Here is a 22029-nt window from a genome sequence, read left to right as displayed (position 1 = left end):
AAATTCTGTATAGAGGCTGAAGTGTGAGTTCAAAAGTTTTAAGACCTAAGAGAATCCACACTGAAAACAGCAGGATCTCTCATATATACCAGTCTGCAGAAAAACTCCCTCAGAAATCAACCATAAGACAAAAACTGTTTAGTAGATCCAGTGCACAACTCATTTAGAAAGAAGGCAATATATTCTGTAAAAGAACAGATCAAAGGTAATCACTGTTTGCTCTTCCATGCACTCACAGGACCCAGGTGATCTGGAGTCCCTTACTTGACAGCTTCTCCTGTCCAGAGAGGTTAGTGGGTTGGTGGGGCTTCCCACATCCCTCAAAAGTCCCTGGTGTACTTTTGCAAGAAATACCCAGACATACCCAGATATTTCTTACAGTGAAAACAAATCATCATCTATCTCTTCAACTTTCCTCTTTGATTTAGGAACATGTAGAAGTAAGTGTTGAGCTTGACACTATTATTTTTTTCTTTTATAGAAAACTGATAGATGCAGCTAAGAATCTGTGTGATAAAAGCACTATGCCTACTAGTCTGCCATCCCTACCCTTTTTAGATAAATATATGGCGTGAAATGTGACAAAAGTGTGCAGATCAGATTCTTTTTCTACAGTCCTGCTTTCAGATAAGCCATCTACAGAGTCCTTTATTTTGCTAGTGTCACAAAACCAAAAGAAAACTAAATGTGGAGGAGACAGAGACTGAGAGAAAAAGACAATCTTTTGAGTAATACAGCATTCAGATCTATGTTCATGAAGCCACAACACAGGAGATTAACAAATCTTGTTGCAGCTTTCCTGAGGTACAGATGATATAGTCTGAATCTTCTCTAAGCTGCGACTGTTATGTTATTGAATCTTTTAAAGAAAAAGTTAATGATGTTTTGAAGGACTACAAGCAAACAAGGTTTCTTCCACTTTATTTCTGCTCTCCAAGTGACATAATTTTGCTGAAAAAGGAGTGAAGAATCTGTCCACGGGGGTTTTCACCCCAACGTGCTTACTGTTATGCAGGACAGTGCTGGGAAGCATTGATGTGTTGCATTTATTCAAGACTATTCAAGCAGTGATACTACTCTACTACTGCTGTATCTCTGACTCTCACCACATTCACATCACTACTGGACTCATCTCTTTATGCATCTCTGAGAAAGAATATACATATCTGTGCATTGGTGCTGTTAATATGTAACTCACAAAGATACCTTAATTTAATAATATTGCTGGCCAGCAAAGATCTGTTGCATAATTTTGGCAAAGCATTAATACCTCTTTAACCACACCGCTCTCACATGTGTCAATTTTTATATTCAGAGCCGTGTCTCATCAGGACAAGAATGTGAAAATTAATTCAGATGACATGTGGTTGGTATGGTGCAAATAAACAGCGTTCTGACATATCTCAAAGGCATTTGCATAACTGCAAGGTGCAGGTGTTTCCAAGAATCTCTGGCATGGCTTATGACTGACAGAGTATTTAGCTTCAGGCTTCCGGGCCAAAATACATTCCAAATACTATGGAAAGAAAAGAAACATACCAGCTCATATAATAATTTCTAAATGTTACTGTATCAGATGGTGATGACTTTCTGAAGAAGCTACAGATAAACTGGGGTAGAGAAAGAAAAACCCCAAGAGAAGGCAACTATATATATGGATATGAACTGGCAATCTCAAATACACAAGACATTCAAATCCTTTGGATTAAGTTTCTGCACTAAGTTGGCAATGCTTTGATATATACAATTCTTTTCCTGTTGCTTGCAGTTGCCATGAATTTACTGGAAGCACTGACTCATGCCTAATTAGTGGTGCCTTGGGTTATTTTTATATTGTTTTTATGTGTTTATAGCATCTGCTATTTTTAAGGCATGTTATTATTCTTCAGAAGATTTCATTGGGATCTGGCACAATGCTTTTTACATAAGATATTAAAACATTAAAAAATATATTTTCAGTAGATTTTTATGACTTAATTCCAAGCAGACAAATGTATGGATGATAAGCTTTCTTCATGTAAGTCAGTTAATCAAGTAATGGATTAGTTATTAGCTAATACATGGAGTTGGCTCCACACCTAAATTCCTCAGAGATAATGAAATTATGCCTATTATAATGATTGCACAGCTCTTTTTATCTGCATAACAACACTTTCTATCTGTAAGGAGAGCAGGAAAGTGTTAAAATTTTAAATCCCTGGCAAACCTTGGAGGAAAACATCTTTGCTTGAAGTGTTTGTTCGCCACATGGTGCATGTTTCAGAAGGTGCTAAATCAGCAAAACTGCTGAATTTGAAATATCAGAAACATTCATCTGCCTCTGAATTCAGCTATGCTATATGTAAAGACCCTGGATAGAATCTGATAGTACAACAGTACAACAGCAATGTGGAATTGCATATTAAACATAACTAACCTGTCATTAAAAACCTCTAATTACAGTCATCGGAAGAGTCCCTGTGCTGCTACTTGTCATGCTATATCTATATCTCATTTTAATGGGAGAAGATAGTATTTCTGATTATGTCACTTAATGTACAATGTATGAAAGTTATGGGCCTGAACCTGTTCCCAGGGAGGTCAATGGCAGTTTTGCCATTGTCTTCAATTAGAACAGGATGTCGTTTTACGACACTAGCTTTTCATTTGCATTAATTAATTTACTTAGCAGGTAATGAAACCTTGAAAAAAAACAGTCCTCTGGCTCATGAGTTTGGCACCGTATTTAATATTTTCATTAGGAATAATTGCATTGATAAACCTTTAAGCAGAAAAGGGTAAGATAGATCAGTGTATTTGGAAAAATCAAACAGTTGATTGGGAAGCCCTGAGATTGCCTTCCACACCCTGGCCTCATTTTATTTTATTTGTCAGTGACTAGGTCTAGGATGTTGAATCTTTTATGCCTAGCAGTGCTGGATTAAGGCACAACAGTTTTATACTTTATGGATGAATATGACTTATACATCATGGAGACATTTGCTCAGCAGACACTACGGAATTGGTAGCTGGTTTTTGGGTCAGTAGCCTCAATAGGAACAGCAAAGATAGATGGGAGATGAGGCTGAGGTGCTTCTTCACATCATGGTTGAAGCCAGGAGATGCCCATCTGGGAAGACACATACAGATGTCAGTGAAGGCAAACACAATCCTGTAGAAGCAGACTTATATAAGTGCTTTGATTTCCTAAATTTAAATGTAAACCAGATTTGCCTCCTAACCTTTTTAGCTTTTAAGCTGCTAACAGCATTTATAATGTTAACCTCAGGCTCATGCCTGGGAAAGATAAGCTACAAAAACAGTGATGGAGGCAGTTCTGCCAAGTGAGAAGGATTGCACTGTGCCAGCTACTGGGGATGCAGGGTAGCCCCAAAATGCACGTTCTGGGACTGCAGAAATATAAGGACTCTATAACAAAGCTTCTCAGAGAAAGGACAGGAATTAAATGATCCTCCAGTGAGCCAGTGACAGCTGAATGATTACAGTGGCCTGCTGGAGTGGTGGTATGGCCCAGCAGCGGATGTACTTGTTCAGGATTTCTGTGATCTGATCTCCACATGCTGCCACATACTTCCCCTGCCTAGAAGACAGAAGTCTGGCAAAGCCACTTCTCCTTCTGGGCACTGTTTCTACAGCCTGGGGGTAATAACTCCTCTTTACCTCCTAAGGTTTCTCTTTTGGTTGGGTTTGTAAGGTGCTTAGTTACCCAAGAGTTGGGAGCTATAAAACATCAAGATCAATTGAAAACCCGTCAGTCAGAACTTGAAAACCCATCAGTCTCTGTATTCAGAGCTTTTTATTAAATTAGGAAATAAAAAAAAAGGTGAGACAATATTGGCTTGAAGTCTGCTTGTCCTCTTTAGCATATTGCTGTGATTGTCCTGGAATAATTTTAGCCAGACACACTGTATTTTATGGACATTATTGTAGAAATACTTGCTGAGAAAAGCTATTTTATTAATTGGGTATTCTCACTGTAAGTCATGTGATATCCCAGAAGACACTTTATAAATAAAGTGTATTTGCATCAGGAGTTTTTCAAGGTTCTCTATTTTACAAAATAATAGTTCACAGTGCAAACTAAATTCATCGAGGTGAAGCTTATCAGTTGAGCACTTAAATAAAATGAAATTAAATGCTATTTCTAGTGGAGACAACAAATGTTTCTTATTTGGCATGATATTTTACATATCTATGCATCATTTTAAAGAAGGTAATTAATGATGTTCATCTTGTAGAGAAAATGAGTTTGCATGGCAAGAAATAAGCGCATATATCTGCCTCACTTGGACCAATCCTTTCTGTAAGAAGCCTGAAGATTTTCATCTACATTTCCCAGAAACAATGCTGAATTTAGACAATTGAAAGTACTTAATTTTAGATTCTGTGATACTTTTCAGATGTGTTACTCTTTGTGGCAATCACAAGAGTAGGAAAAAAACAAAGCCAGGAGTGCCACAAGGAAAAACACATTAGCACATTAAGACAAAAACCCATTTGAGCTGTTTTAAAAAGATAGAGAGCTAATGCCTATGCATATGAGGCAACATTTAGCTCTTCTTTTTAGTTAGACAACAATCTGTCACATATTCATTTTTTAGGCTGATGGAAGCACTCTTCTAAAGTGCACTTTAAAAATAAAAGTAACATATCAGCTTCTTGTTTAACTGTTAGCCTACCACTTCACTGATTTATTTGAAGGCTCTGTGTATGTCTGAGAAATGACACTTGTTTAGAAAGTTCTTTACCTTTATTTCAGTTTAAAGACTGTCAGTTTAGAGGCTATGAGCCTGTCTTCTATAGCACAAATTTTATTCAGATTTTACTCTGAATCAGTTCCACTTTAAAACTGACTGTTTTATTTTCTCTCTGAAGGGAAATGTAGCATTACACAGAAAATCTTTGCAACTCTTGAAACCTCATTTTCCCCCACACCTCTTTTTGTTACTGTTCCTTCTACAATATACAAAAGAAGAAAATTTAAAAAGGGGATTGCGCTGATACTCATAAAACACAGACAGACACACTTAAGTTGCCCCTGCTTCAAGGCTTCTGCTAATTATTGTCAAATTTACCTCCATGTCTCCAAAGTAACAATTTTTGCTCGATTACACAGGGACACCTGTCCACCTATTGATTTCTCCCTAAAATCTGATTGCTGTATCTTGTAGATACAGTCTTCAGATACTACCTTCTTAAAAATTTCTTGAAAAACAGCTGCTGGATGAAGGATGGAAAGCCAGGCTAATGACAACACTGCAGAAAAGAGCCACCTGGTCTCAGTGGCTACCTATTCTGTTTGGCTTGCAGGGGGGTCAATGAGCAAAAGTTTCCTGACAGGCCAAAAGACAGCACCATCCCTCCAAACTGGCCACAATAAAATGCTGCCTCTTTCTCAGTGATGGAAGCAGAGGCATGAAGAAGAAAAATCAGGGCAATGGCTCAGATGATGGTGAGTGCCTTATGGCACAGGAGTAGAACTGAGAAGACAGACAGCATTCCATTGCAACAGGAAGAGGATATAGGCTCTTCATACAGAAATGCAAGGAAAAATACTCTTCATTAATCCAATTACTTATGGTATAATTTGTTTAAAATTGGACTCAATGCATTATACCATAGTTAATAACAGGCAAAATGAGCTAGAAAGAACACTAAATTTAGATTAGAGGTTACATAGTTCCCCAATATTTCATCTAAGAGTGACGAAGTTTAGATTTTACTTCTGGAGAATGCAAGATGATGTTTTAGCATGTTCACTCACCACAGTGTTATTAAGAATCTTCACAGCTCCAAAATATTTATTGGATATCAAGATTGTAGAGGAGGTTAAGAAAAGTTTACATAAGATCTAATTACTAACTCCAGTCAAACAGAGCTTCCCTCTCCACTTCCTAAAACCATATTCATCTGCAGGAAGACCCATTGGGACATCTTCATACATCTTGAAGACGAGAAATGGGCAGAGCAGTCTTCACTTCTTCAGCATTTCAGATATTGAAGAATGAAGGGTGAAATACAAACAAGAACAAATGGAATTAGTATGAGCTGAAATCTCACAACACTTGTTTATCTGATTGTCTCCAGACTTCACTGGCACTATTTGCAGCAGAAATCTTCTTCTGTAACACTTGGGGAGTTATCTTTGGCTTGCTTTCATAGATTTTTATGAGAAAAAATGTTGACTGAAATCTCATACCTGTGCCAAAACTAACTTTAAGGATGTTCCATTTGAATCAACCCAGCTGGAAAATCACCTCAAAACAGGATCTAATTCTAACTTTGAAGCCTTTATCTGATAGGAGCTTTCTTAATAATTTTTTTGGAAATAAGACACTGAACTTGATGAAACATGGAATATTTTGTGTCCAATAAAATACTGAATAATGCACAATCCTATACAATCTAATGGATGCTCAGGTAAAAAAAAATTCTTATGCAAAAATGTTTCCCGTAACATGTAATGCTTAGAAAGCGTAACTCAAAATTATATTAATTATCCCATGGTTTTGATAACAGAAACACCAATCTTTCTTTGTGGAGGTAGTTCTTAGGTAAAATTAGGCATTGCTAAGAAAGAGTAAATTACAAAAATGAAAAGCTATGCCCTTGTTGCTCCATATTTGGAAAGCTGAAGACTTCAGCATCAAACCAAATAGCTCTGAAAGCTAAATGGGTAGTTATGGTATGGCATATAGCAAATTATCTAGGAGACAATTCTTAAGAGTTTTTCAGTTCAGCACCTTTCTGTGGTTGTATAGCTGGGAAAACATGAAGATGGAAGGGAATGACTTGTGTTTCTTGAGATGTGTTTTTAAACCTGGGAGTTAGGAATTACTGAGGTCTTAAAATAATAACAGGTAACATTGAGAGCAAGACAATACAGACCTGTGAAGTACTCCACAAATAGTAGATTACCTTCATGAAGCAAAGTGTACCAGTTTTATAAGTGATTAGCTTTAGAACACTAAACAGTGACACCAAAGCCTCCAAACTGCAGAAAAAAAGGCTGCTGTAGCAATGTTTCAGCATACAAACTAATAAAGAAACACACGCCCGATGTTCAAAATTTTTAGTCTTGCCAAGTACATTTTAGTTCCATTTGTGATCATCCCATAAACTGAAGAGTGTGCTCAGCTCATGTTTGACAGGCTGAATTCCATAGGCAAAATTCCAAATGCAATGCCATGTTTCCACATTCTAGCACTGTACAGTAAATGCAACCCAACTGTGCAAACAGTACATGAATGCCTCAAGGTTTTTGTTTCTGTATAAAATGCCTGTAAGAGGACAGCAAAATAGGAAGTTTTCATGGAGATGGATTCTGAATAGAAGAAGATACACAAAATCATGAGTTGTTACATGAAGTATTAACTTTTCTTTATGCTTCAAACTTAATATGTAAACTTATTCTCAAAGCAACTGGTGTGATGTCCTGAATGCATCTCTGCCTGTGAAGGAATAATTTAAACTTGAATAGTAGCAGCAAATCCTAAGAAAACATAAATGATGCTTTGCCAGAGAAAAAGGGGTTTGATTCTGCTTTTCCACTGTTAGGGGCACCTCTGCTTTTCTTCAGTGCAGCACCACAGTCAAAAGGCATACAGGGGTGCCATGTTTAGAGCACTGTCATTCAATAATTTCCCGATTTTTAAAACACACTTTTTGGGAATATAAAGAGAGCAATTCTGCAAAGAAAGTCAGTGCTCCTTCCATTTAACAGCTCCATGTGCATACCAGAAATCTTTGCCAACTACTGTTCCATGTAATTAAATAATTAAAAATATAAATATTCCGACTATTGACTAGCTGTTTTGTTTGGGGTCCAGCAAAAGAAGACAGACAGCCAACAGGGCCAACAGATGAGAACACAGAGTGTCCCCAACGAGGCCGCTGCTGCCTGTGTGAAATAGTGCAGGGATCAGTGCAGAGGGCATGCACTGTAATACAATTAATTTTCCATTAAAGGACATGTACAGAACAAGCAGCAGCTGCACACAGGTCCTGTTTTATTCATCGCTTAGAATCTAAATTTTAAAAGCATGGCTGCAGAAGCCATGGAAAAATGCTGGATTTCCCAGTAAACCAGACATGTCACATTTCTTCAGGGAGGCAGGGGAGTAGTGATGCTGCTCCTGAATGGGAAAGTTTATTTTTCCCACAGCTGCATTGCTATAGGCTCTCTGCAGATCCAGGTAGGATACTCTTCCTGAACTCCCTGTTTCCATAGCTTTCCCCACACAGAAGGACAATAAACTTGTGTGTGTTCCCCATTGTGTTGCTTCCCACACATCAAGAACCCCTGATCCATGGGCCTAATTAGGCAAAGTGGTGTGTCTGGTTTCGATGAGGGACAAGCTGTGGAATCCTCAGAAACCAGGCTGAAACAGCACTGAAGCCAGACTTGTTTCAGGAAGGAGTCTGTTTTGAATTATGCTTCCTATTAGTGGTAGATTTAAAAATTAGGGAACTATGAGTAAATCTGGAACTTAACAAGGCTGAAAATAGGCCAGGGTCACAAATCTTGAGGACTGTGTGACGAGCTGCTCTTCACTGCATCAAGGAGGTCTTTAAAAAAAAAAAAAAGTAAGTAGAAAAAGACAGAGTGACTGGAGTATGGGGGACGGGAAATAATAAAGGTAAGTTATTTCTTCTCATCTTATGTTCTGAAACACAGGAAAAGTTTACACAAATGGTAAACATATGGAATAAATTATCAGGAGAGTGATCTCAAAACAAAGACTACAACAGAGTTCAAGTGACACATTTCTGGAACAGAAATGGACAGAGCCATAAAGTCAACACAAGAAAGCAGGATTATGATTAACCTGAAAAAGGGCAAGCAAATTAGACTACAAGCCATTTTCCTATTCCTCATGGCAGCTTCCCAAGACTGCACATCTGAAATGTGTAATTTAACATAAGCCCAAAGAGCTTTCCTTGCCAACTACAGAAAAATTAATCAAACATATTCTTGTACCAGATGAGTAGTAGGTATTTATACAAATAAAGAGGCATGACCTATTTATACACATATGCACCCAGATGCCTGTGCATGTTTATTATAGTTGAACTTAAATTAGATAACCAACATAAAAACCATTACACAACATTATACAGGTCAGTTAGTTCACTGCTTGAGTTTCAGCCAGGCTGGCCATAAAATCAGGTAATAAAGCTGCAATGCTTTGAAAACACAGATGTATTTGAAATTAGTTGCTCCATGTGATTAAGAGATGTGAGAGGTCAGGAGAACAATATAATCTAACACCACATCTACACTGCAGACTTCAGCAGGCACAGCTACACCAAGCAGAAGTAGGAAACTCTTTAATAACTGACTGATACAGCCCTACTGCCAGCTGTGCCACAAGTGTTAATATAATTACACTGGTATAAAGCTGACATTTCAAAAATGGAACTTCTTTTACTTGGTGTTTTTCCTACACTGGTATGATATACAGATGTGCTAACATAACCACAGCTCTAACACAAGCACTTTCTGCAGCAATAACATAGATACAGCCAAAACCATCCAGGGCACAGAAACACATGCTAAGAGTTTACTTTGACTATTTCTTCACTAAATACATTACATCACCAATGTGCTCCAAATACATACAACTAGGGATTTGTGGGAAAAACATACAAAAGCTGTCCCATAAGCAACACTCCAGAAAAGTTGGCCCTTGTAGCAGCCCATCTCTGTTGCTTAGCAACAGCGTCTCTTTTTGCCACTTCCCACACACCTGTGCTAACACACACCGATACGAACGGGCCTTTTCTCACTGCTGCAATGATTTCCTCAAGTTCCACGGCTTGATTTTTGCCAGCTGCAACCACTGGGATATTGGCAGAGGCACGAGGTTGGGCTCTAGTCTGCCATCCTAAACCCTGACACTGGTAACGACAGAAAGCCGAGAGGGACAAGGTCAGCAACCTACATGAAAGACGGTAAGCCGTCAGGAAGAAATTAAATCCCTAAAGTACCACCCCCCCACACCCCCTGACCCAGCCCAGTAGGAGGACAGGGGGACGCCAGCCACCGGCTTAGTGGGCGGTACAATAAATGGGTCAATCAGAGAGAGCCCTCGGGTCACTCTTATCCAATAGCCAACTTTTCCTGCCCTTCGGGGCGGAACGCGCAGACGGAGCCAGCGCTGAGCGCCACGTTTGGTTCTGGCGCGGGGGCGGGCCCGCGCGCTGCCCTCACGCAGGATGGCCGCCGGCAGCGGTCACGTGGGAGGCATCGCCCTCACGGCGGCCTATAAACATTGGGGGGGGAAGAGGGGATGAGGCGCATGCGCGGCGCTGAGGGGCGGGGGAACAAGCTGAAGGGAAGCCCCGCCCCGACAACGTGAAGCTCCGCCCAGTGTCCGGAGACCCCGCCCACGCGCCCCGAAGCACCACCTTCGCTTAGGAAACCACGCCCCGCAGATTATAAACTCCGCCCCCCCGCGACTCGCCGCCGTCCCGCCGTGGCCGGGGGGCGTGGCCTCCGCTTCCTCCCCGCCAGGGCCGGGGCCGGACCGCTCTGAGCCGTCGAGCCCCGCCCGCCGGGTGTCCCCGGCCGCCCCCGCCGCCCGCACCATGTCCGACGCCCCCGGTGTCCCCGAGGACGTCTACAGCCTCTTGGCAGGTAAGGGCAGGAGGGAGGGCTTCCTTCCCGGGGGGCGGGCGCAGGGGAAGCCGAGGGGGGCGGGCCCGTGGGGAAGTGATGGGCTGGGGGAGCCGGGGCAGTGCGGGGACAGCAGCCCCTGGAGCCGCGGCTCCGCCGGAGCGCTCCTCGGCGGGCGCTGGGCGATCGCTTCCAGTGCGCCGGTTCGGGGGTTCTCTCCCTCCCATCCCCCCAGTTCCTCCTCCCCGGCTACTTCCTTCCCCCGTGCCCGTCCGTGGGGAGCCGCAGCGCTCCGGCTCGCTCGGTCCCCCGCAGGGAGGAAGGAGCGGGCCGGGCCCCTCCCGGCTGGGCGGCCGCAGCCCCCGTCCGCAGCCGGGAGCCGACACTTCCCCCGGCCGGGCGCGTTCGGGGGCTGCGGGCGCCAGCCGGGGTGTGTGACCCGCCCCCCGAGCCCTCCGGGGGAAGTCTGTGCCCTCGGGGTGTGCGGGCAGGGCCGACTGCCCGCATCGGCGAAAAAAAGTAATGAACTTCCCCGGTGAGCAGCCGAGGAGCGGAGGAAAGGGTTGCTGAATTATTGGAGTATTGTCCTATCAGTCACACACCTCTGACCGTGACTGTCCACGCTCTCGGGATGCGCTGGAGCGTAGGAATGGGATGATTTCTCACCGTGAAAGGTTATAGTGTTAGTACGGAATTCCGAATACGGATGGCTTTTTCCTTCAAGAGCTCGTATTTAATATTTTTGGGTTGTTGTTAATTAAATTTATACTTTAGAGTTGACTTTTCTGGTGTCTTTATCAAAAAGTTTACTATCCTGAAACCACTTTATTTTCGGTGGGATTCTTTTGAGAACTTCTGTTTCTGCCACAGGAACTTGTGTAGCTCTGACTTTTCAAAAAGCATGGGTAATTTGAAGGGCAATCTTCCTTCTGAGGCCGAGCACTCAGTTACATGGTTGGGCACCTGCTAGAGTCTAGTGCAGCTCATCACCTTCTCAGATTATTCCTCTTTTTAACACTTTGACTGTAAGAGCTAATGCTTGAAGCATATTGCTCTCACCACATCTCAGCTTCTGCCAACAGCCTGAAGTGTTTTTCTAACTGCAGTTTCCGACTATGTCACTTGCATGTCATACCATCTGTAGTTAAAATTTGCATGGAAGGCCACCAGAAGAAAAAAGGAAAGCTTCTCATGATTTCATATGGTGGAATACATTATTAATAATTTAGAAAAAATGAATAGTACCCTTCGAGAGCTTTTTGAAATTTTGGTATTTTCTGTGGCAATACTGAATTCTGGAACTCATGGTCAGATGTGGAGCATATATGTTTGTTTTGGTGTTAGTTTCACTGAGTGAAGCTCATCTTGAAACTCTTCAATGTTTTAAATGCCTTTTCTTTTTTTTTTTTTTTTTTGAGGGAAAGGATGTGATGCATATGGGATCATTTGAGATTGTGATTTCTTTCTCTGTCATGGTACCTCATTTACAAAACTTGTCCTTTCTTCCTTCTCCCCACCTTTATCCAGTCTGCCGTGGAAAGAGAGACACAAAAGTTTGTATTTTGAAATGAACAAGAACACCTATTTTTCCTCAAGAGGGTTGTGTATATGTACTTTCAGAGTCACTATGAACAGCAGCCTAAGTTATATACAGGTATCTAATGTTTGCACACTATGTGCAGCTTTAGATTTTCTGAGTTCTTTTTGTGCTGTCTATAGAACTGAAGTTAAGAAGGCAATGGAATGTTTTACCCATGATCTTTAAATACTTCTTTTATTATTACTACTAGTAACTATTAGTTTGCAACTTTTGTTACCTTCGGTAACATCAGTTACCTTAGGTATGGTTATACAATGTTAAAATTAAATAACCTGCTTATTGTTGAAAAATAAAATACGGCTTTACTTTTTACAGTTTGTATTAAACTCTCTTCTTTTGAGGTTATCAGTCAAGTGCATAAAAGTTACAAATGAGAGTAATCCAGCTGTATGAGCAGTTCTTTCACTGATATGTGTAGGATCTCACAATCTTTTATGTAGGCTTCTTTTTTTTTTTGCTCAAACTATTCCTGTAGTGAAGATGTATGGTAATGGAGGAGGGAAGGGAGCTCTGTAATATCTTTACTATTCATCAAGAAACTGTTACACAATACAAAGAGCACAGTTAGTATATAGTTATTAATTTCTGCATGCTCTTCTTCGAGGGTGCTTCTTAATGTATTATTTTAATGGCTCACAGTTATTGATCCTGCACTTCTTTGAGATGAGGGAATATTGTTTTCCCATCGGTAAAATTAGTGTAATAAACAAGATGTGATTGGGGTCGCAAAAAATAATCAATGGTGGGACAGAATTAGAATTCAAATTCACCTGCCTCCATGCTGTGCTGATTTCTCCAGATAATAATATTAGTTGGATGTCTATGTTTAGTGCCCATTACAAGTGCCAGGCACTTCTTCATATCAGGTCCAGTTGAGAGCATGCAGGTAATGGGTAGCGACAAGCACTGTGTTTTAGTCTGGTGTTCACATAGCAGAGAGGCCCTCACTGTGCAAAATCTCATAAATACTGTGCTTTTCTGCTCTTCCTTCTTTTCTTGGCTTTTTTGCTTATGATTTCCAACTTCTGCAACAAGTGAAGGCGAGATCATATGGATTTCCTTATCCCTGCTTACCCTTGATTGATGGTTGGACTATGTCCACCCACCATGCTGAACAAGTAGGGGTCCTACTGGAAAACATACTAAGTGCTCCTGTAGTTAAACATGGTGATAATGGGAATAAACACACCAGGGGATGAATTAAAGTTGCACGGGAAATTTTCCGACTCATGAGTGCTTTACTTTGAACCTAAACAATATTATATCTTTAACACAAAAACAAATTCTGTCACACATGCTGGCAGGGTCATTATAGTTGCATATCAGTGGCGCTGAAATGTTCCAGGCAGAAGCACAGCTTGAGCTCAGGGCTCACTGCATTAGTAGGAAGCAGGAGGAAGCTGTTTCTGTAAAGTTGAAGGGGAAAGGTCAGTGTGGCAATAGACTTATTGCAGAGGATTATTGGGATTGCACAATTACATCCTCTCTACTCTGACTTGTTCAAGTGGTAGGAGGGAAATACTGGAGACAGAAACAGGGTCCTCTGGTCATGAGTCGAACTCCTGGTAGGAGGAGAAAGTAAGTTTCTTGTTCTCTTATCTCCTCCTTTACACCTTGGAGGTGTGTGGTAGTGTATGTCTTCATTCCCCACCCGTGTCCCTGCCCTTACAGGTGATACTCGAGACAGTGGAAATAAAGTGAAGGAAGCCCAGCCCTACTCTGCCTTTTCCTCTTTTGAAAAGGCATCCTTTGTTTTGTTTTTGTGATATTTTTGTGGGTGTTTGGCAAAGTGAAATGTTCCTCTTTTTTTTGTCCCCTCAAACTGTTGCGGGTTACATAGATTGTTGGAGGCCTGCTCACAGCCATTTTTCCTTACAATTTTGAACAATTTCGGCATGTTCATAGCTGAGAAGGAGTTTGAAGGCTGCTTCTTCCCCCAAAGGCATATTATTTCTTCTGTAATGTAAAACAGACTGGTTGCTTCAGTTATCTTGACTGGAAAAAAATTATTGAGTTTTTTTCAGTAATGAAGATTTAGTTGGAGGTAAGACTTTTTTATTTTTTGACAGCTTTTAATGGTGTCATGATCATTAGATATGTGTATCATTTATATTTTCTCCCCTGTTCATGACACCTGTGACTGTAGTATAGGTGCTATTGCTTTGTCTTTTGCTCAATTTTCCTTTCACACTTGGTGGTATTGGTTTCTTGATTCTTCTGTATTCATATTTTAAAAGTTAAAATACTTTTGCTGTGAAAATAGAATAACATTTTATTTAGTTTATGTGGAACCTTATATCCCATCCTAATACCATTTTCCTTGTTCTGTTAAGCAAAACCCCAAACCTGAATAGAAGCCAATGTTCTTACCCTAAAGATCATTTCCATACAGATATTATTCAGTTTGTTTAAATGCTTAGTTATGTTGTCCAAATCACTCTTTTTGGTGTGCATCCTCTTATTTTTTTCTTCAAATTAATACTGTTTACCTACTTGTTTAGTTGCATCTTGCAAATAGCTTGCAGAAAAGGGCAAGACAAGAAAACTACAAGACATTGGATTGAGTGCATGAGATGCTTACCTTTTATTTTTGGACTACATTGGTTGTATTTACCCAAATGCCCCCCCAAAAATCTGTCCATTTTCATTTTCCATGTCAGCTGCTCCTGGACTTGCTCCTTACATGACTGTTGTAGAAAAAGCCTTCTGGGTACAGTGTGGCCCTTCTTTATTGACTGGTTCAAATTTAAAAGCACACTGTTGTTTAAAACTTTACTCTTTTTAAAAAGTATTGTTTCCATGTTTCCAAGGCTTTAACAAATGCCACTTCTTGCTGAAGAAACTGTACAAGATAAACCGGGGTGATTATTGTAGACATCTTTTAAGTAGACATGTATTTACAGCTTTGGTAGTATGTATGTGTTTCAATAGTAATGGAATAAGATTAGAAACAGTGAGGTGAAAAAGAATGCACAGAGGGATTCCTGGTAAGAAATAACCTCCAGTGATTTGAAACATAGTTCAATTGGCTCTGCCATAAATTTGGGAATAAGTGTCATATATGGGTGATAAAAATGGCATAGGCTATTTTTTATATACTCATTATTCACTTAGTTTGTCTTTTTCAATTAACATGGAGTCTATCTTTCTCATCTGACTGGGTTTACGTTTCTTTCATAATAATATGTCAACAAACCACAATAGACACGGCATAATGTGGCATACAGTGTAAATCTTTAGGTTAATCCTTAACATTTTTTATTATAGTTCATTTGGAGTCACTTTGTAACTTGATCATGATTTGTACTGGTATGGTTTTTTTTTTATTATATGCTTAATGTGTTACAGCTTCATCTTTTCTCACCTCTTTAATAGAGAGAGAGGATGCTCAACTACTCATCCAATGAGATTAGAGATAGATATATAGCTATATATGTATGGTTCTTGATTAAAATTTTTCTTTTTTAATATTTTAAAAGACATGCCTTATCGATTTACTTTATTTGAGGAGTCTTAGCAGTTTGTGTATACTTCTGCTTTTAAAATCACTAGTAAAACTGTTGAGCGTCAACATTTTTCATGATACTTACTTTGTATGTGTCAACACAGCAACATAAAATTGCTTCTGGGGATTTAAGGTACAGCAGTTTTAAAGGCAGTCCTTTCCAGGACTTTGCACTAAAAGGAATGCTCACCTTCTTGTTAGACTGGATAAATGTGGTACTTTTGGACATCTTGAAGTTCAGTCACTTTTGTTTTACATCATGTGTTCTGTTTCTGATTAAGTGTATTTGTATTTAAAAGGCAATTTAGCAAACTCTGGAGAGAGACTTTAAAACATAGTTGTGAAGTCAGAGTGAGAGCAAAAGCAAAATCCTCCAATATTTCTTTATTTACGAGACCAGGCAGTGACAGATATTACTTAGTATTTTGTCTTCAGGCTCATTCCCTATTAATGAATCACATGAAAACTTTGAAAGCAGATTAATTAATTGCTTTCTGATGCCAAGCTGAAAGATACGTGGCAGTCTGTTTAATATTGGTCACCTTTGGACAGTATGTGTGTAATAAATGTGCCTAGCTTGCAGCTATCTCCCAAAATTCTCTGGCCTGACATCCCAAATTCTCTGGCTGGCGGCCGGCTGCTGGCTCTCATCCTTGAGGTGGAGAAGAGGAGAGGCTGGTGGCTGCAGGAATGCCCTGCTGAGCCGCTGCTGCCTTCTTGTGCGAGTGGCAGTACAACTGCCAGGTTATCTATCCCCTGCCAGTGACCCTGCTCGTATGATGGATGTGTGTCCAGCCTCCAAATCAGCCTGCGTTCTCCTTGGGCCATGGGCCCTGCCATGTGCATTGCCACTTTTTTGATTCTTGCCATTTGAATGGTGTAAACTCATCATGAAGTGTCCATGATGGGATGGAGTGATTAGCTTCTTGATAATGTGATTGGGTAACAATTTGGTTATCTGCTGGAGGAGGGAAGAAAGAATGACCCAGCACACAATTCTTTGAGTGCCTCTGTGGGAATCTGCTTGGCCCACCATGACAAAAAATTGAGGTAGTTCATCCTAAGTATATTTGTTTATTAAGTGTGACTTACATTTACAATATTAAATCCTGTAAACAACAAATGTGCTATGATTTGTTATGCTTAGCACTCTTTAACACAGCACTTGCTTTGGGCTAGAAATTTACAATGTTCTTGAAAAATTCCATCTGTGTGATTTCAGCCTTCATTAAAGAAAATAGCTCCAAAGGCTTTAAAATAATTAAAATCTTGCAGTGTTGTCTGTTTATAATCACTGAAGTAAAGAGAACCATAAACTGTTTTAACAATGAAATGCAAAATAAATCTTAGCTTTTCTTTTTGTAAAAGGACTGTAGGTGAAAATGAAATTAAAATGACTTTTAGCTTTTGACTGTTCTGTGAACTGTCACTTAAGTTTTGAGCTGTATGAGCTGGTTGAAGAGGATAGAGCTAGACTGAGGTGTGACTTTCTTTTTGGTCAGTTTGTAACCTGTATTGGCAGAGCAATTTGTGAGTGAATTGTATCAACTGGATCTTTTAGTTTGGTAGCTTTTGTTCATTCCTGCAGGCAAGTAATTTCTCTGAGGTGTGGTGCAAGCAAATTTAACATCACCAGCCTTAAGACACAGCAACAAGTATGGGTACTTAACTATCAAGCAGTCTAACACACAAGCTTCAGAAGAGAGGTGTTAAGTAGGTTCCCACTGTGTATTTTTCTTTGTTTTGTTTTTGTTTATTTGTTTTAGTGGTTTTAAACCTTGTTTTGTTTTTTTTTTTTTCTATTTTCGTCTTTTCAGTGGGAACTAATGTCGTCAGTGTGGAGCTAGATGTTTTCAATGTGTGATACTAAATAGCTGCTCAGTTCATTAGGAAAAATTTATCAGGATATGCAATTTGTTTGTTTGTTTGGTTTTTATCTTTTTTTCCCCCCCTTTTCTCTGTGGTAACTGATTAGTTTAAGTGCTTTTAGACCAGAAATCTGTTCAAAGAGGTTTTCTTTTTGGAATTAATCTTTTATTCCTTTTAAAATTTCTTGATAGATCAGCTGCTGCTGAAGCATGAAACAGCTCTACACTGAAGTGCTTGTGAGCAGTAGTTTTGTTTTCTGAGTAGCATTAAACTAATACAGGAGAGACCAAGTTGTGGGTCATCCTGAAGAGGGGAGAGCAAGTAACTGACTAGAATAGTGGTGAGAAATGGGTAAATTGTGCTGCTTCCCTTTGAAGTTTACTGTATGAAACTTGGGTCTGCCTTACTGAAGCCCCATGTTCTTTTCTAATTCCTACGTAAATCACTTTGTCAAAGGTCAGAGAAATTACAGGAACAATTCCTTATGTTAAGGCACTCCGTATTCCTCCACAGTGTGGAAGTACAGGAAGTGAAGAGATGATCATAACTTAGATGACTTGCTGGCTTCTTGTCCAGAGAAGCTTAGGATGTTACTCATCTTGTGCATCTGGTACATTCTGGAGGGATTTACAACAGTAGATTAGAACAAGATACATGACATACTGTGTAATTGTGAGTAGATAAGAAAAATCTATGATACAGTAAAATGTAATTTTCAAGTAAACTGCTTCTTTAGCATCATGTGTATGTCAGGTCTGCCTTCATATTTTGGGGTTGTGATGAATCAAACCTCTGGACATATGGAAGTAATAGTGTTCCGTGATGGAAACAGAGCATCCTGACTGTGGGTACACCTAAGCTCGGAGAACTTGTTTCACATACTCATGTGAGAGGGGAGCCATCCCAGGCATGTCTTCTGTAACTGCTGCTGTTTAGAAATGACAAACCTGTATATGCTTGCTCTCTTTCTGCCTCTCTCCTCCAACTGTCCTTATACTGAGAGTATATGGAGCATCTACTTCTGCCCTGTCCTTCCCTGGTTGAAAATTCTCTATTATCTCTGCTTTTGAAGTCCGTGGTTTTCTGGAAAACAACAAAATCTGTCAGCAATATAGTTAGTCCTCAAATATAGTATATACAGTCCTCAAATTTTTGTATCCACAGTGTATTTTAAACCAGAATTGGTGATCTTTTATTTATAATAATCAACTCGGTTTCTCTCCTCCACATACTCCTTAATTGCATTATTTCAATGTTTGTATTTGAAAACTTTGACAGTCAGAATCTGAGACGGCAGAATTCTCACCTGGGTTGAGCTTTTCCAAGAAGTAAAGAAGCCCACTGAGTTTCAATTAAGACTTCTGAATCCAAGTTCTGTGATTAATTAGTGTTCAAAGGTTACCGTGCAAGTATTGCTCCTGATTTATAGACATGACTGATTCCTCTAAAATTTTGCAAATTGGTGCCTAGGTAGAATTTTGAAGCTGCTATCTAATTTTAAAATAAATATATAGAAGTATGGAAAAATAAATATTTAATCCCTCTCTAAGTGAAAGTTTGTTTTTGCTGGAAAATCCTGTTAGGTTTCATTGAGAGAAAAACTGTTGATTTGTTTTGATCTGTTTTGATTTTTGCTCTGAATAGTAAAAGGGTCTGTTTTTTGACCTTAGTTTTGAAGTTGGTCAATGTCATTGAGTTCTGGATTGGCAATTCCAATCATTGGAATTTATGAAGATGTGTACTTTTTCCATGGGTTTGGAAAAAGTCCTTGTAGGCATTCTTGGTGTACAGCATAGAGGCTGTTGGGGGTATGTCTGGAGGATTCATTAATGCATGTTAAGTGCCTTTCCTTCTGTCCTTTTAAAGAAGGAATGCCACAGAACTGAGTGAAGGTCTCACCCATTCAGGATTGCTTTGGAAGATGTAATGGGGAAGATTCTCTGTCTTATGGAAAGAGGAGGATCAATATCATTCTTCAGGTCTCTAAAATACTGTAAAAAATGGATATTTTTACCACACTCTGTGAGGACAGTAATCTAAACGTCTAAACAGTAATCTAATGAATTGTTTGTAACGAAGAACATTTTTATAATAGCTGTGCCAGTGTTCTTAAAAGGTAGCTTTTGACTTGTTTTCTTGCAGCCTGTGAAACAAAGGATGACATGTTTCTGTTTTATAAAGAAAAAAGCATGCAATTAAGTTTTTAATTTAGGAAATCTGCAGTAAATATGTAAACTTTGCACATAGCCAGTTGTGTACTTAATGGGCCATTATTTGTTTCTGTATTAAAATGTAATGTCTAATCTGGTTGGAAAAGTTAGGGGATTAAAATAGTATTGTCCATATGCATTTGGATCTACACAGAGGGAGCCAAGGTGTGTGTGTGTATATATATATATATATATATATATATTTGTATCTGTTTCTGTGTGTGTGTCTGTGGGGGTGGGCAGGCACTGTGAGATTGTGTTTTGTTACCTACAAATGCTGGAGCAATTGTTACACATACAGGTGAGACATTTATGTTAACAATCAGGATTTTTTGGTTCCATTTCTCCTTTTCTGTTTTTGGAATAGTTATGTGTTGAATGGCAACTATAAGAAACTTCTGGTGTTGTTTTTTTGCCATTGTTTTGTTAATCAGGAAAGCACACTACTGGGGAAGTTACACTCCCACAAATTCAATACACTGTATTCTTTTTATCCTGTGGAATGGATATTTGCTATATTAAAAGAACGGTGGTAACTTTTATGTAACATTTTGTTTCTACATGACTGTACAAAACTATCATCTGAGTAAGAATTAAAACTTACGGTGCAGACTAGAGCCTTAGTTTGTCATTTTACAAGTGAAGGTGTGCTGAATTTAAGGTACAGTGTTGAGCTTGACTCCTGTAACATGGTTATTGTGCCTACCTAATTGTTTTAAGGATTGCTTTGGATATGAATCTTTAGTCAATCAGTGATTTCAGAGGCATTGTGGGGACACTCAAAAATACTGTAACCAGTAAGTGAGCTATATTAGTATCTGGGTAAGTGTTACTGCTGAAATAATAAATAACACAACCATCTTTGGAGCTTGAACTTCTGAAATAACATGGCAGTAATATATGCATAAAGGCTATTTCCATGTTTTAGCTTTGTCTTTTACTTTAGGTGATGGAAAGTAATTGTTATAGGACTGCAATTTATTAGGACTTATGTAGCATAATTAAGTGAGCAAGAATCAAATGTCACCATAGGATTTGCTGTGCTAAGCATAAGTAGATGGAGAACAAATGTATCCCATTTAGAATCTAAAATGTCTGTTAACTATGCTGTGAGTAGGGCTGAAAATAATTTTCTTAGTTTTTTTCACAGTAGTATCAGGACAAACTCATTACAGCAATATTTTGTCTTTTTTTGGGAGGTGTATTTATTTTTCTTCTTTATTTAGATGTTGAAACATTTGTTTCTCAAACACTACAAGGAGAAAATCTATCCAAGAAAGCAAAAGAAAGAAGGGAAGTTCTTCTTAAGAAGATGAAGGATATTAAGGCAAGGTAAGTGAACTTCATGGCTTTAATGTGTTAAAAGTCACTTATTGATAACTTAAGGGTTTTTTTTTTTGCAATCTTTTAATAAACAGTAACCATATTAACAATTTAAAAATATGTCTAGGTCCTGATTTTTTTTTTAAATATCTGTATGGGTTCAAGTCTTTTCTTCTCAAAACTGCTACAATTTACTAAGAAATGGGATCAGAATTATTTGTCCCATTTGAATTGCTTAATATTCTAAAACCTGATTGAAGGCTAGTTGGGCAGAGCTTGCCTTCACCTCTGCTTTGGTAAGATTCATTAAAATATGAGAAATACGTGTACTGGGGGTACAAATTAGCTTCCTATCACCATACTCAGCTGGTGTAAGACAGAACAATTCAATGCTGACTTTGCTTTACTGCATATTCTGTTGTTTAGCTCTGGAACAGAAAACTGAAACATAACTGAAAACTATTCATAGGTCACAAGTTTGTTTAAGCAAACTGCTATGACAGACAAGGCAGAGGGCTGTGGGTGTTTTTGTTTAATATCAGGGATTATTTGAGAGAGTTCTATGGTGTATTAATTCCAGTCACCTAAAGAGACTAAAGAGATTTAGTCAGCTAAAGAGATTTAACTATACTTTCATTTGCACTACAGAATTTTCTTTGACAAATGTCTTCACTTATAACTCTTATCAACTAGGATATAGCCTAGTACTTGCTGTTCTTTTCACGTGGTTGTTTTCCTCCTGTGTGATATCTCCTAAGCATTCCATTGATAGTATGCTTCTGCCCCTGTGGCAACTTGTTTATAATTTCAAGGACAGGACAATCATCTGGTGAGGGTGCTAGCTGGAGGGAGACATGAGACATGTCCCAAAATCTTGTATTTGAAGTTTTGTGTTCCTTTCATT

General features: G+C 39.2%; 1 protein-coding gene across 1 annotated transcript in view; it reads left to right on the top strand.

Moving 5' to 3' along the window:
* The first annotated feature begins 13554 nt into the window (after positions 1-13554).
* The window catches only part of SKAP2 (src kinase associated phosphoprotein 2), a 116564-nt gene continuing 108089 nt past the window's right edge, over positions 13555-22029 (top strand). Inside the window, exons 1-2 of the mRNA XM_062502305.1 lie at positions 13555-13645; positions 21029-21134. Coding sequence (XP_062358289.1) covers positions 13555-13645; positions 21029-21134 — 197 coding nt within the window. The remainder of the gene's footprint in view (positions 13646-21028; positions 21135-22029) is intronic.

Source organism: Cinclus cinclus, chromosome 1 (genome assembly GCF_963662255.1).
Source record: "Cinclus cinclus chromosome 1, bCinCin1.1, whole genome shotgun sequence".
NCBI lineage: Eukaryota > Metazoa > Chordata > Aves > Passeriformes > Cinclidae > Cinclus > Cinclus cinclus.
The sequence above is the reverse complement of the archived record's forward strand: the minus strand, read 5'-3'. Positions and strand labels throughout refer to the sequence as shown.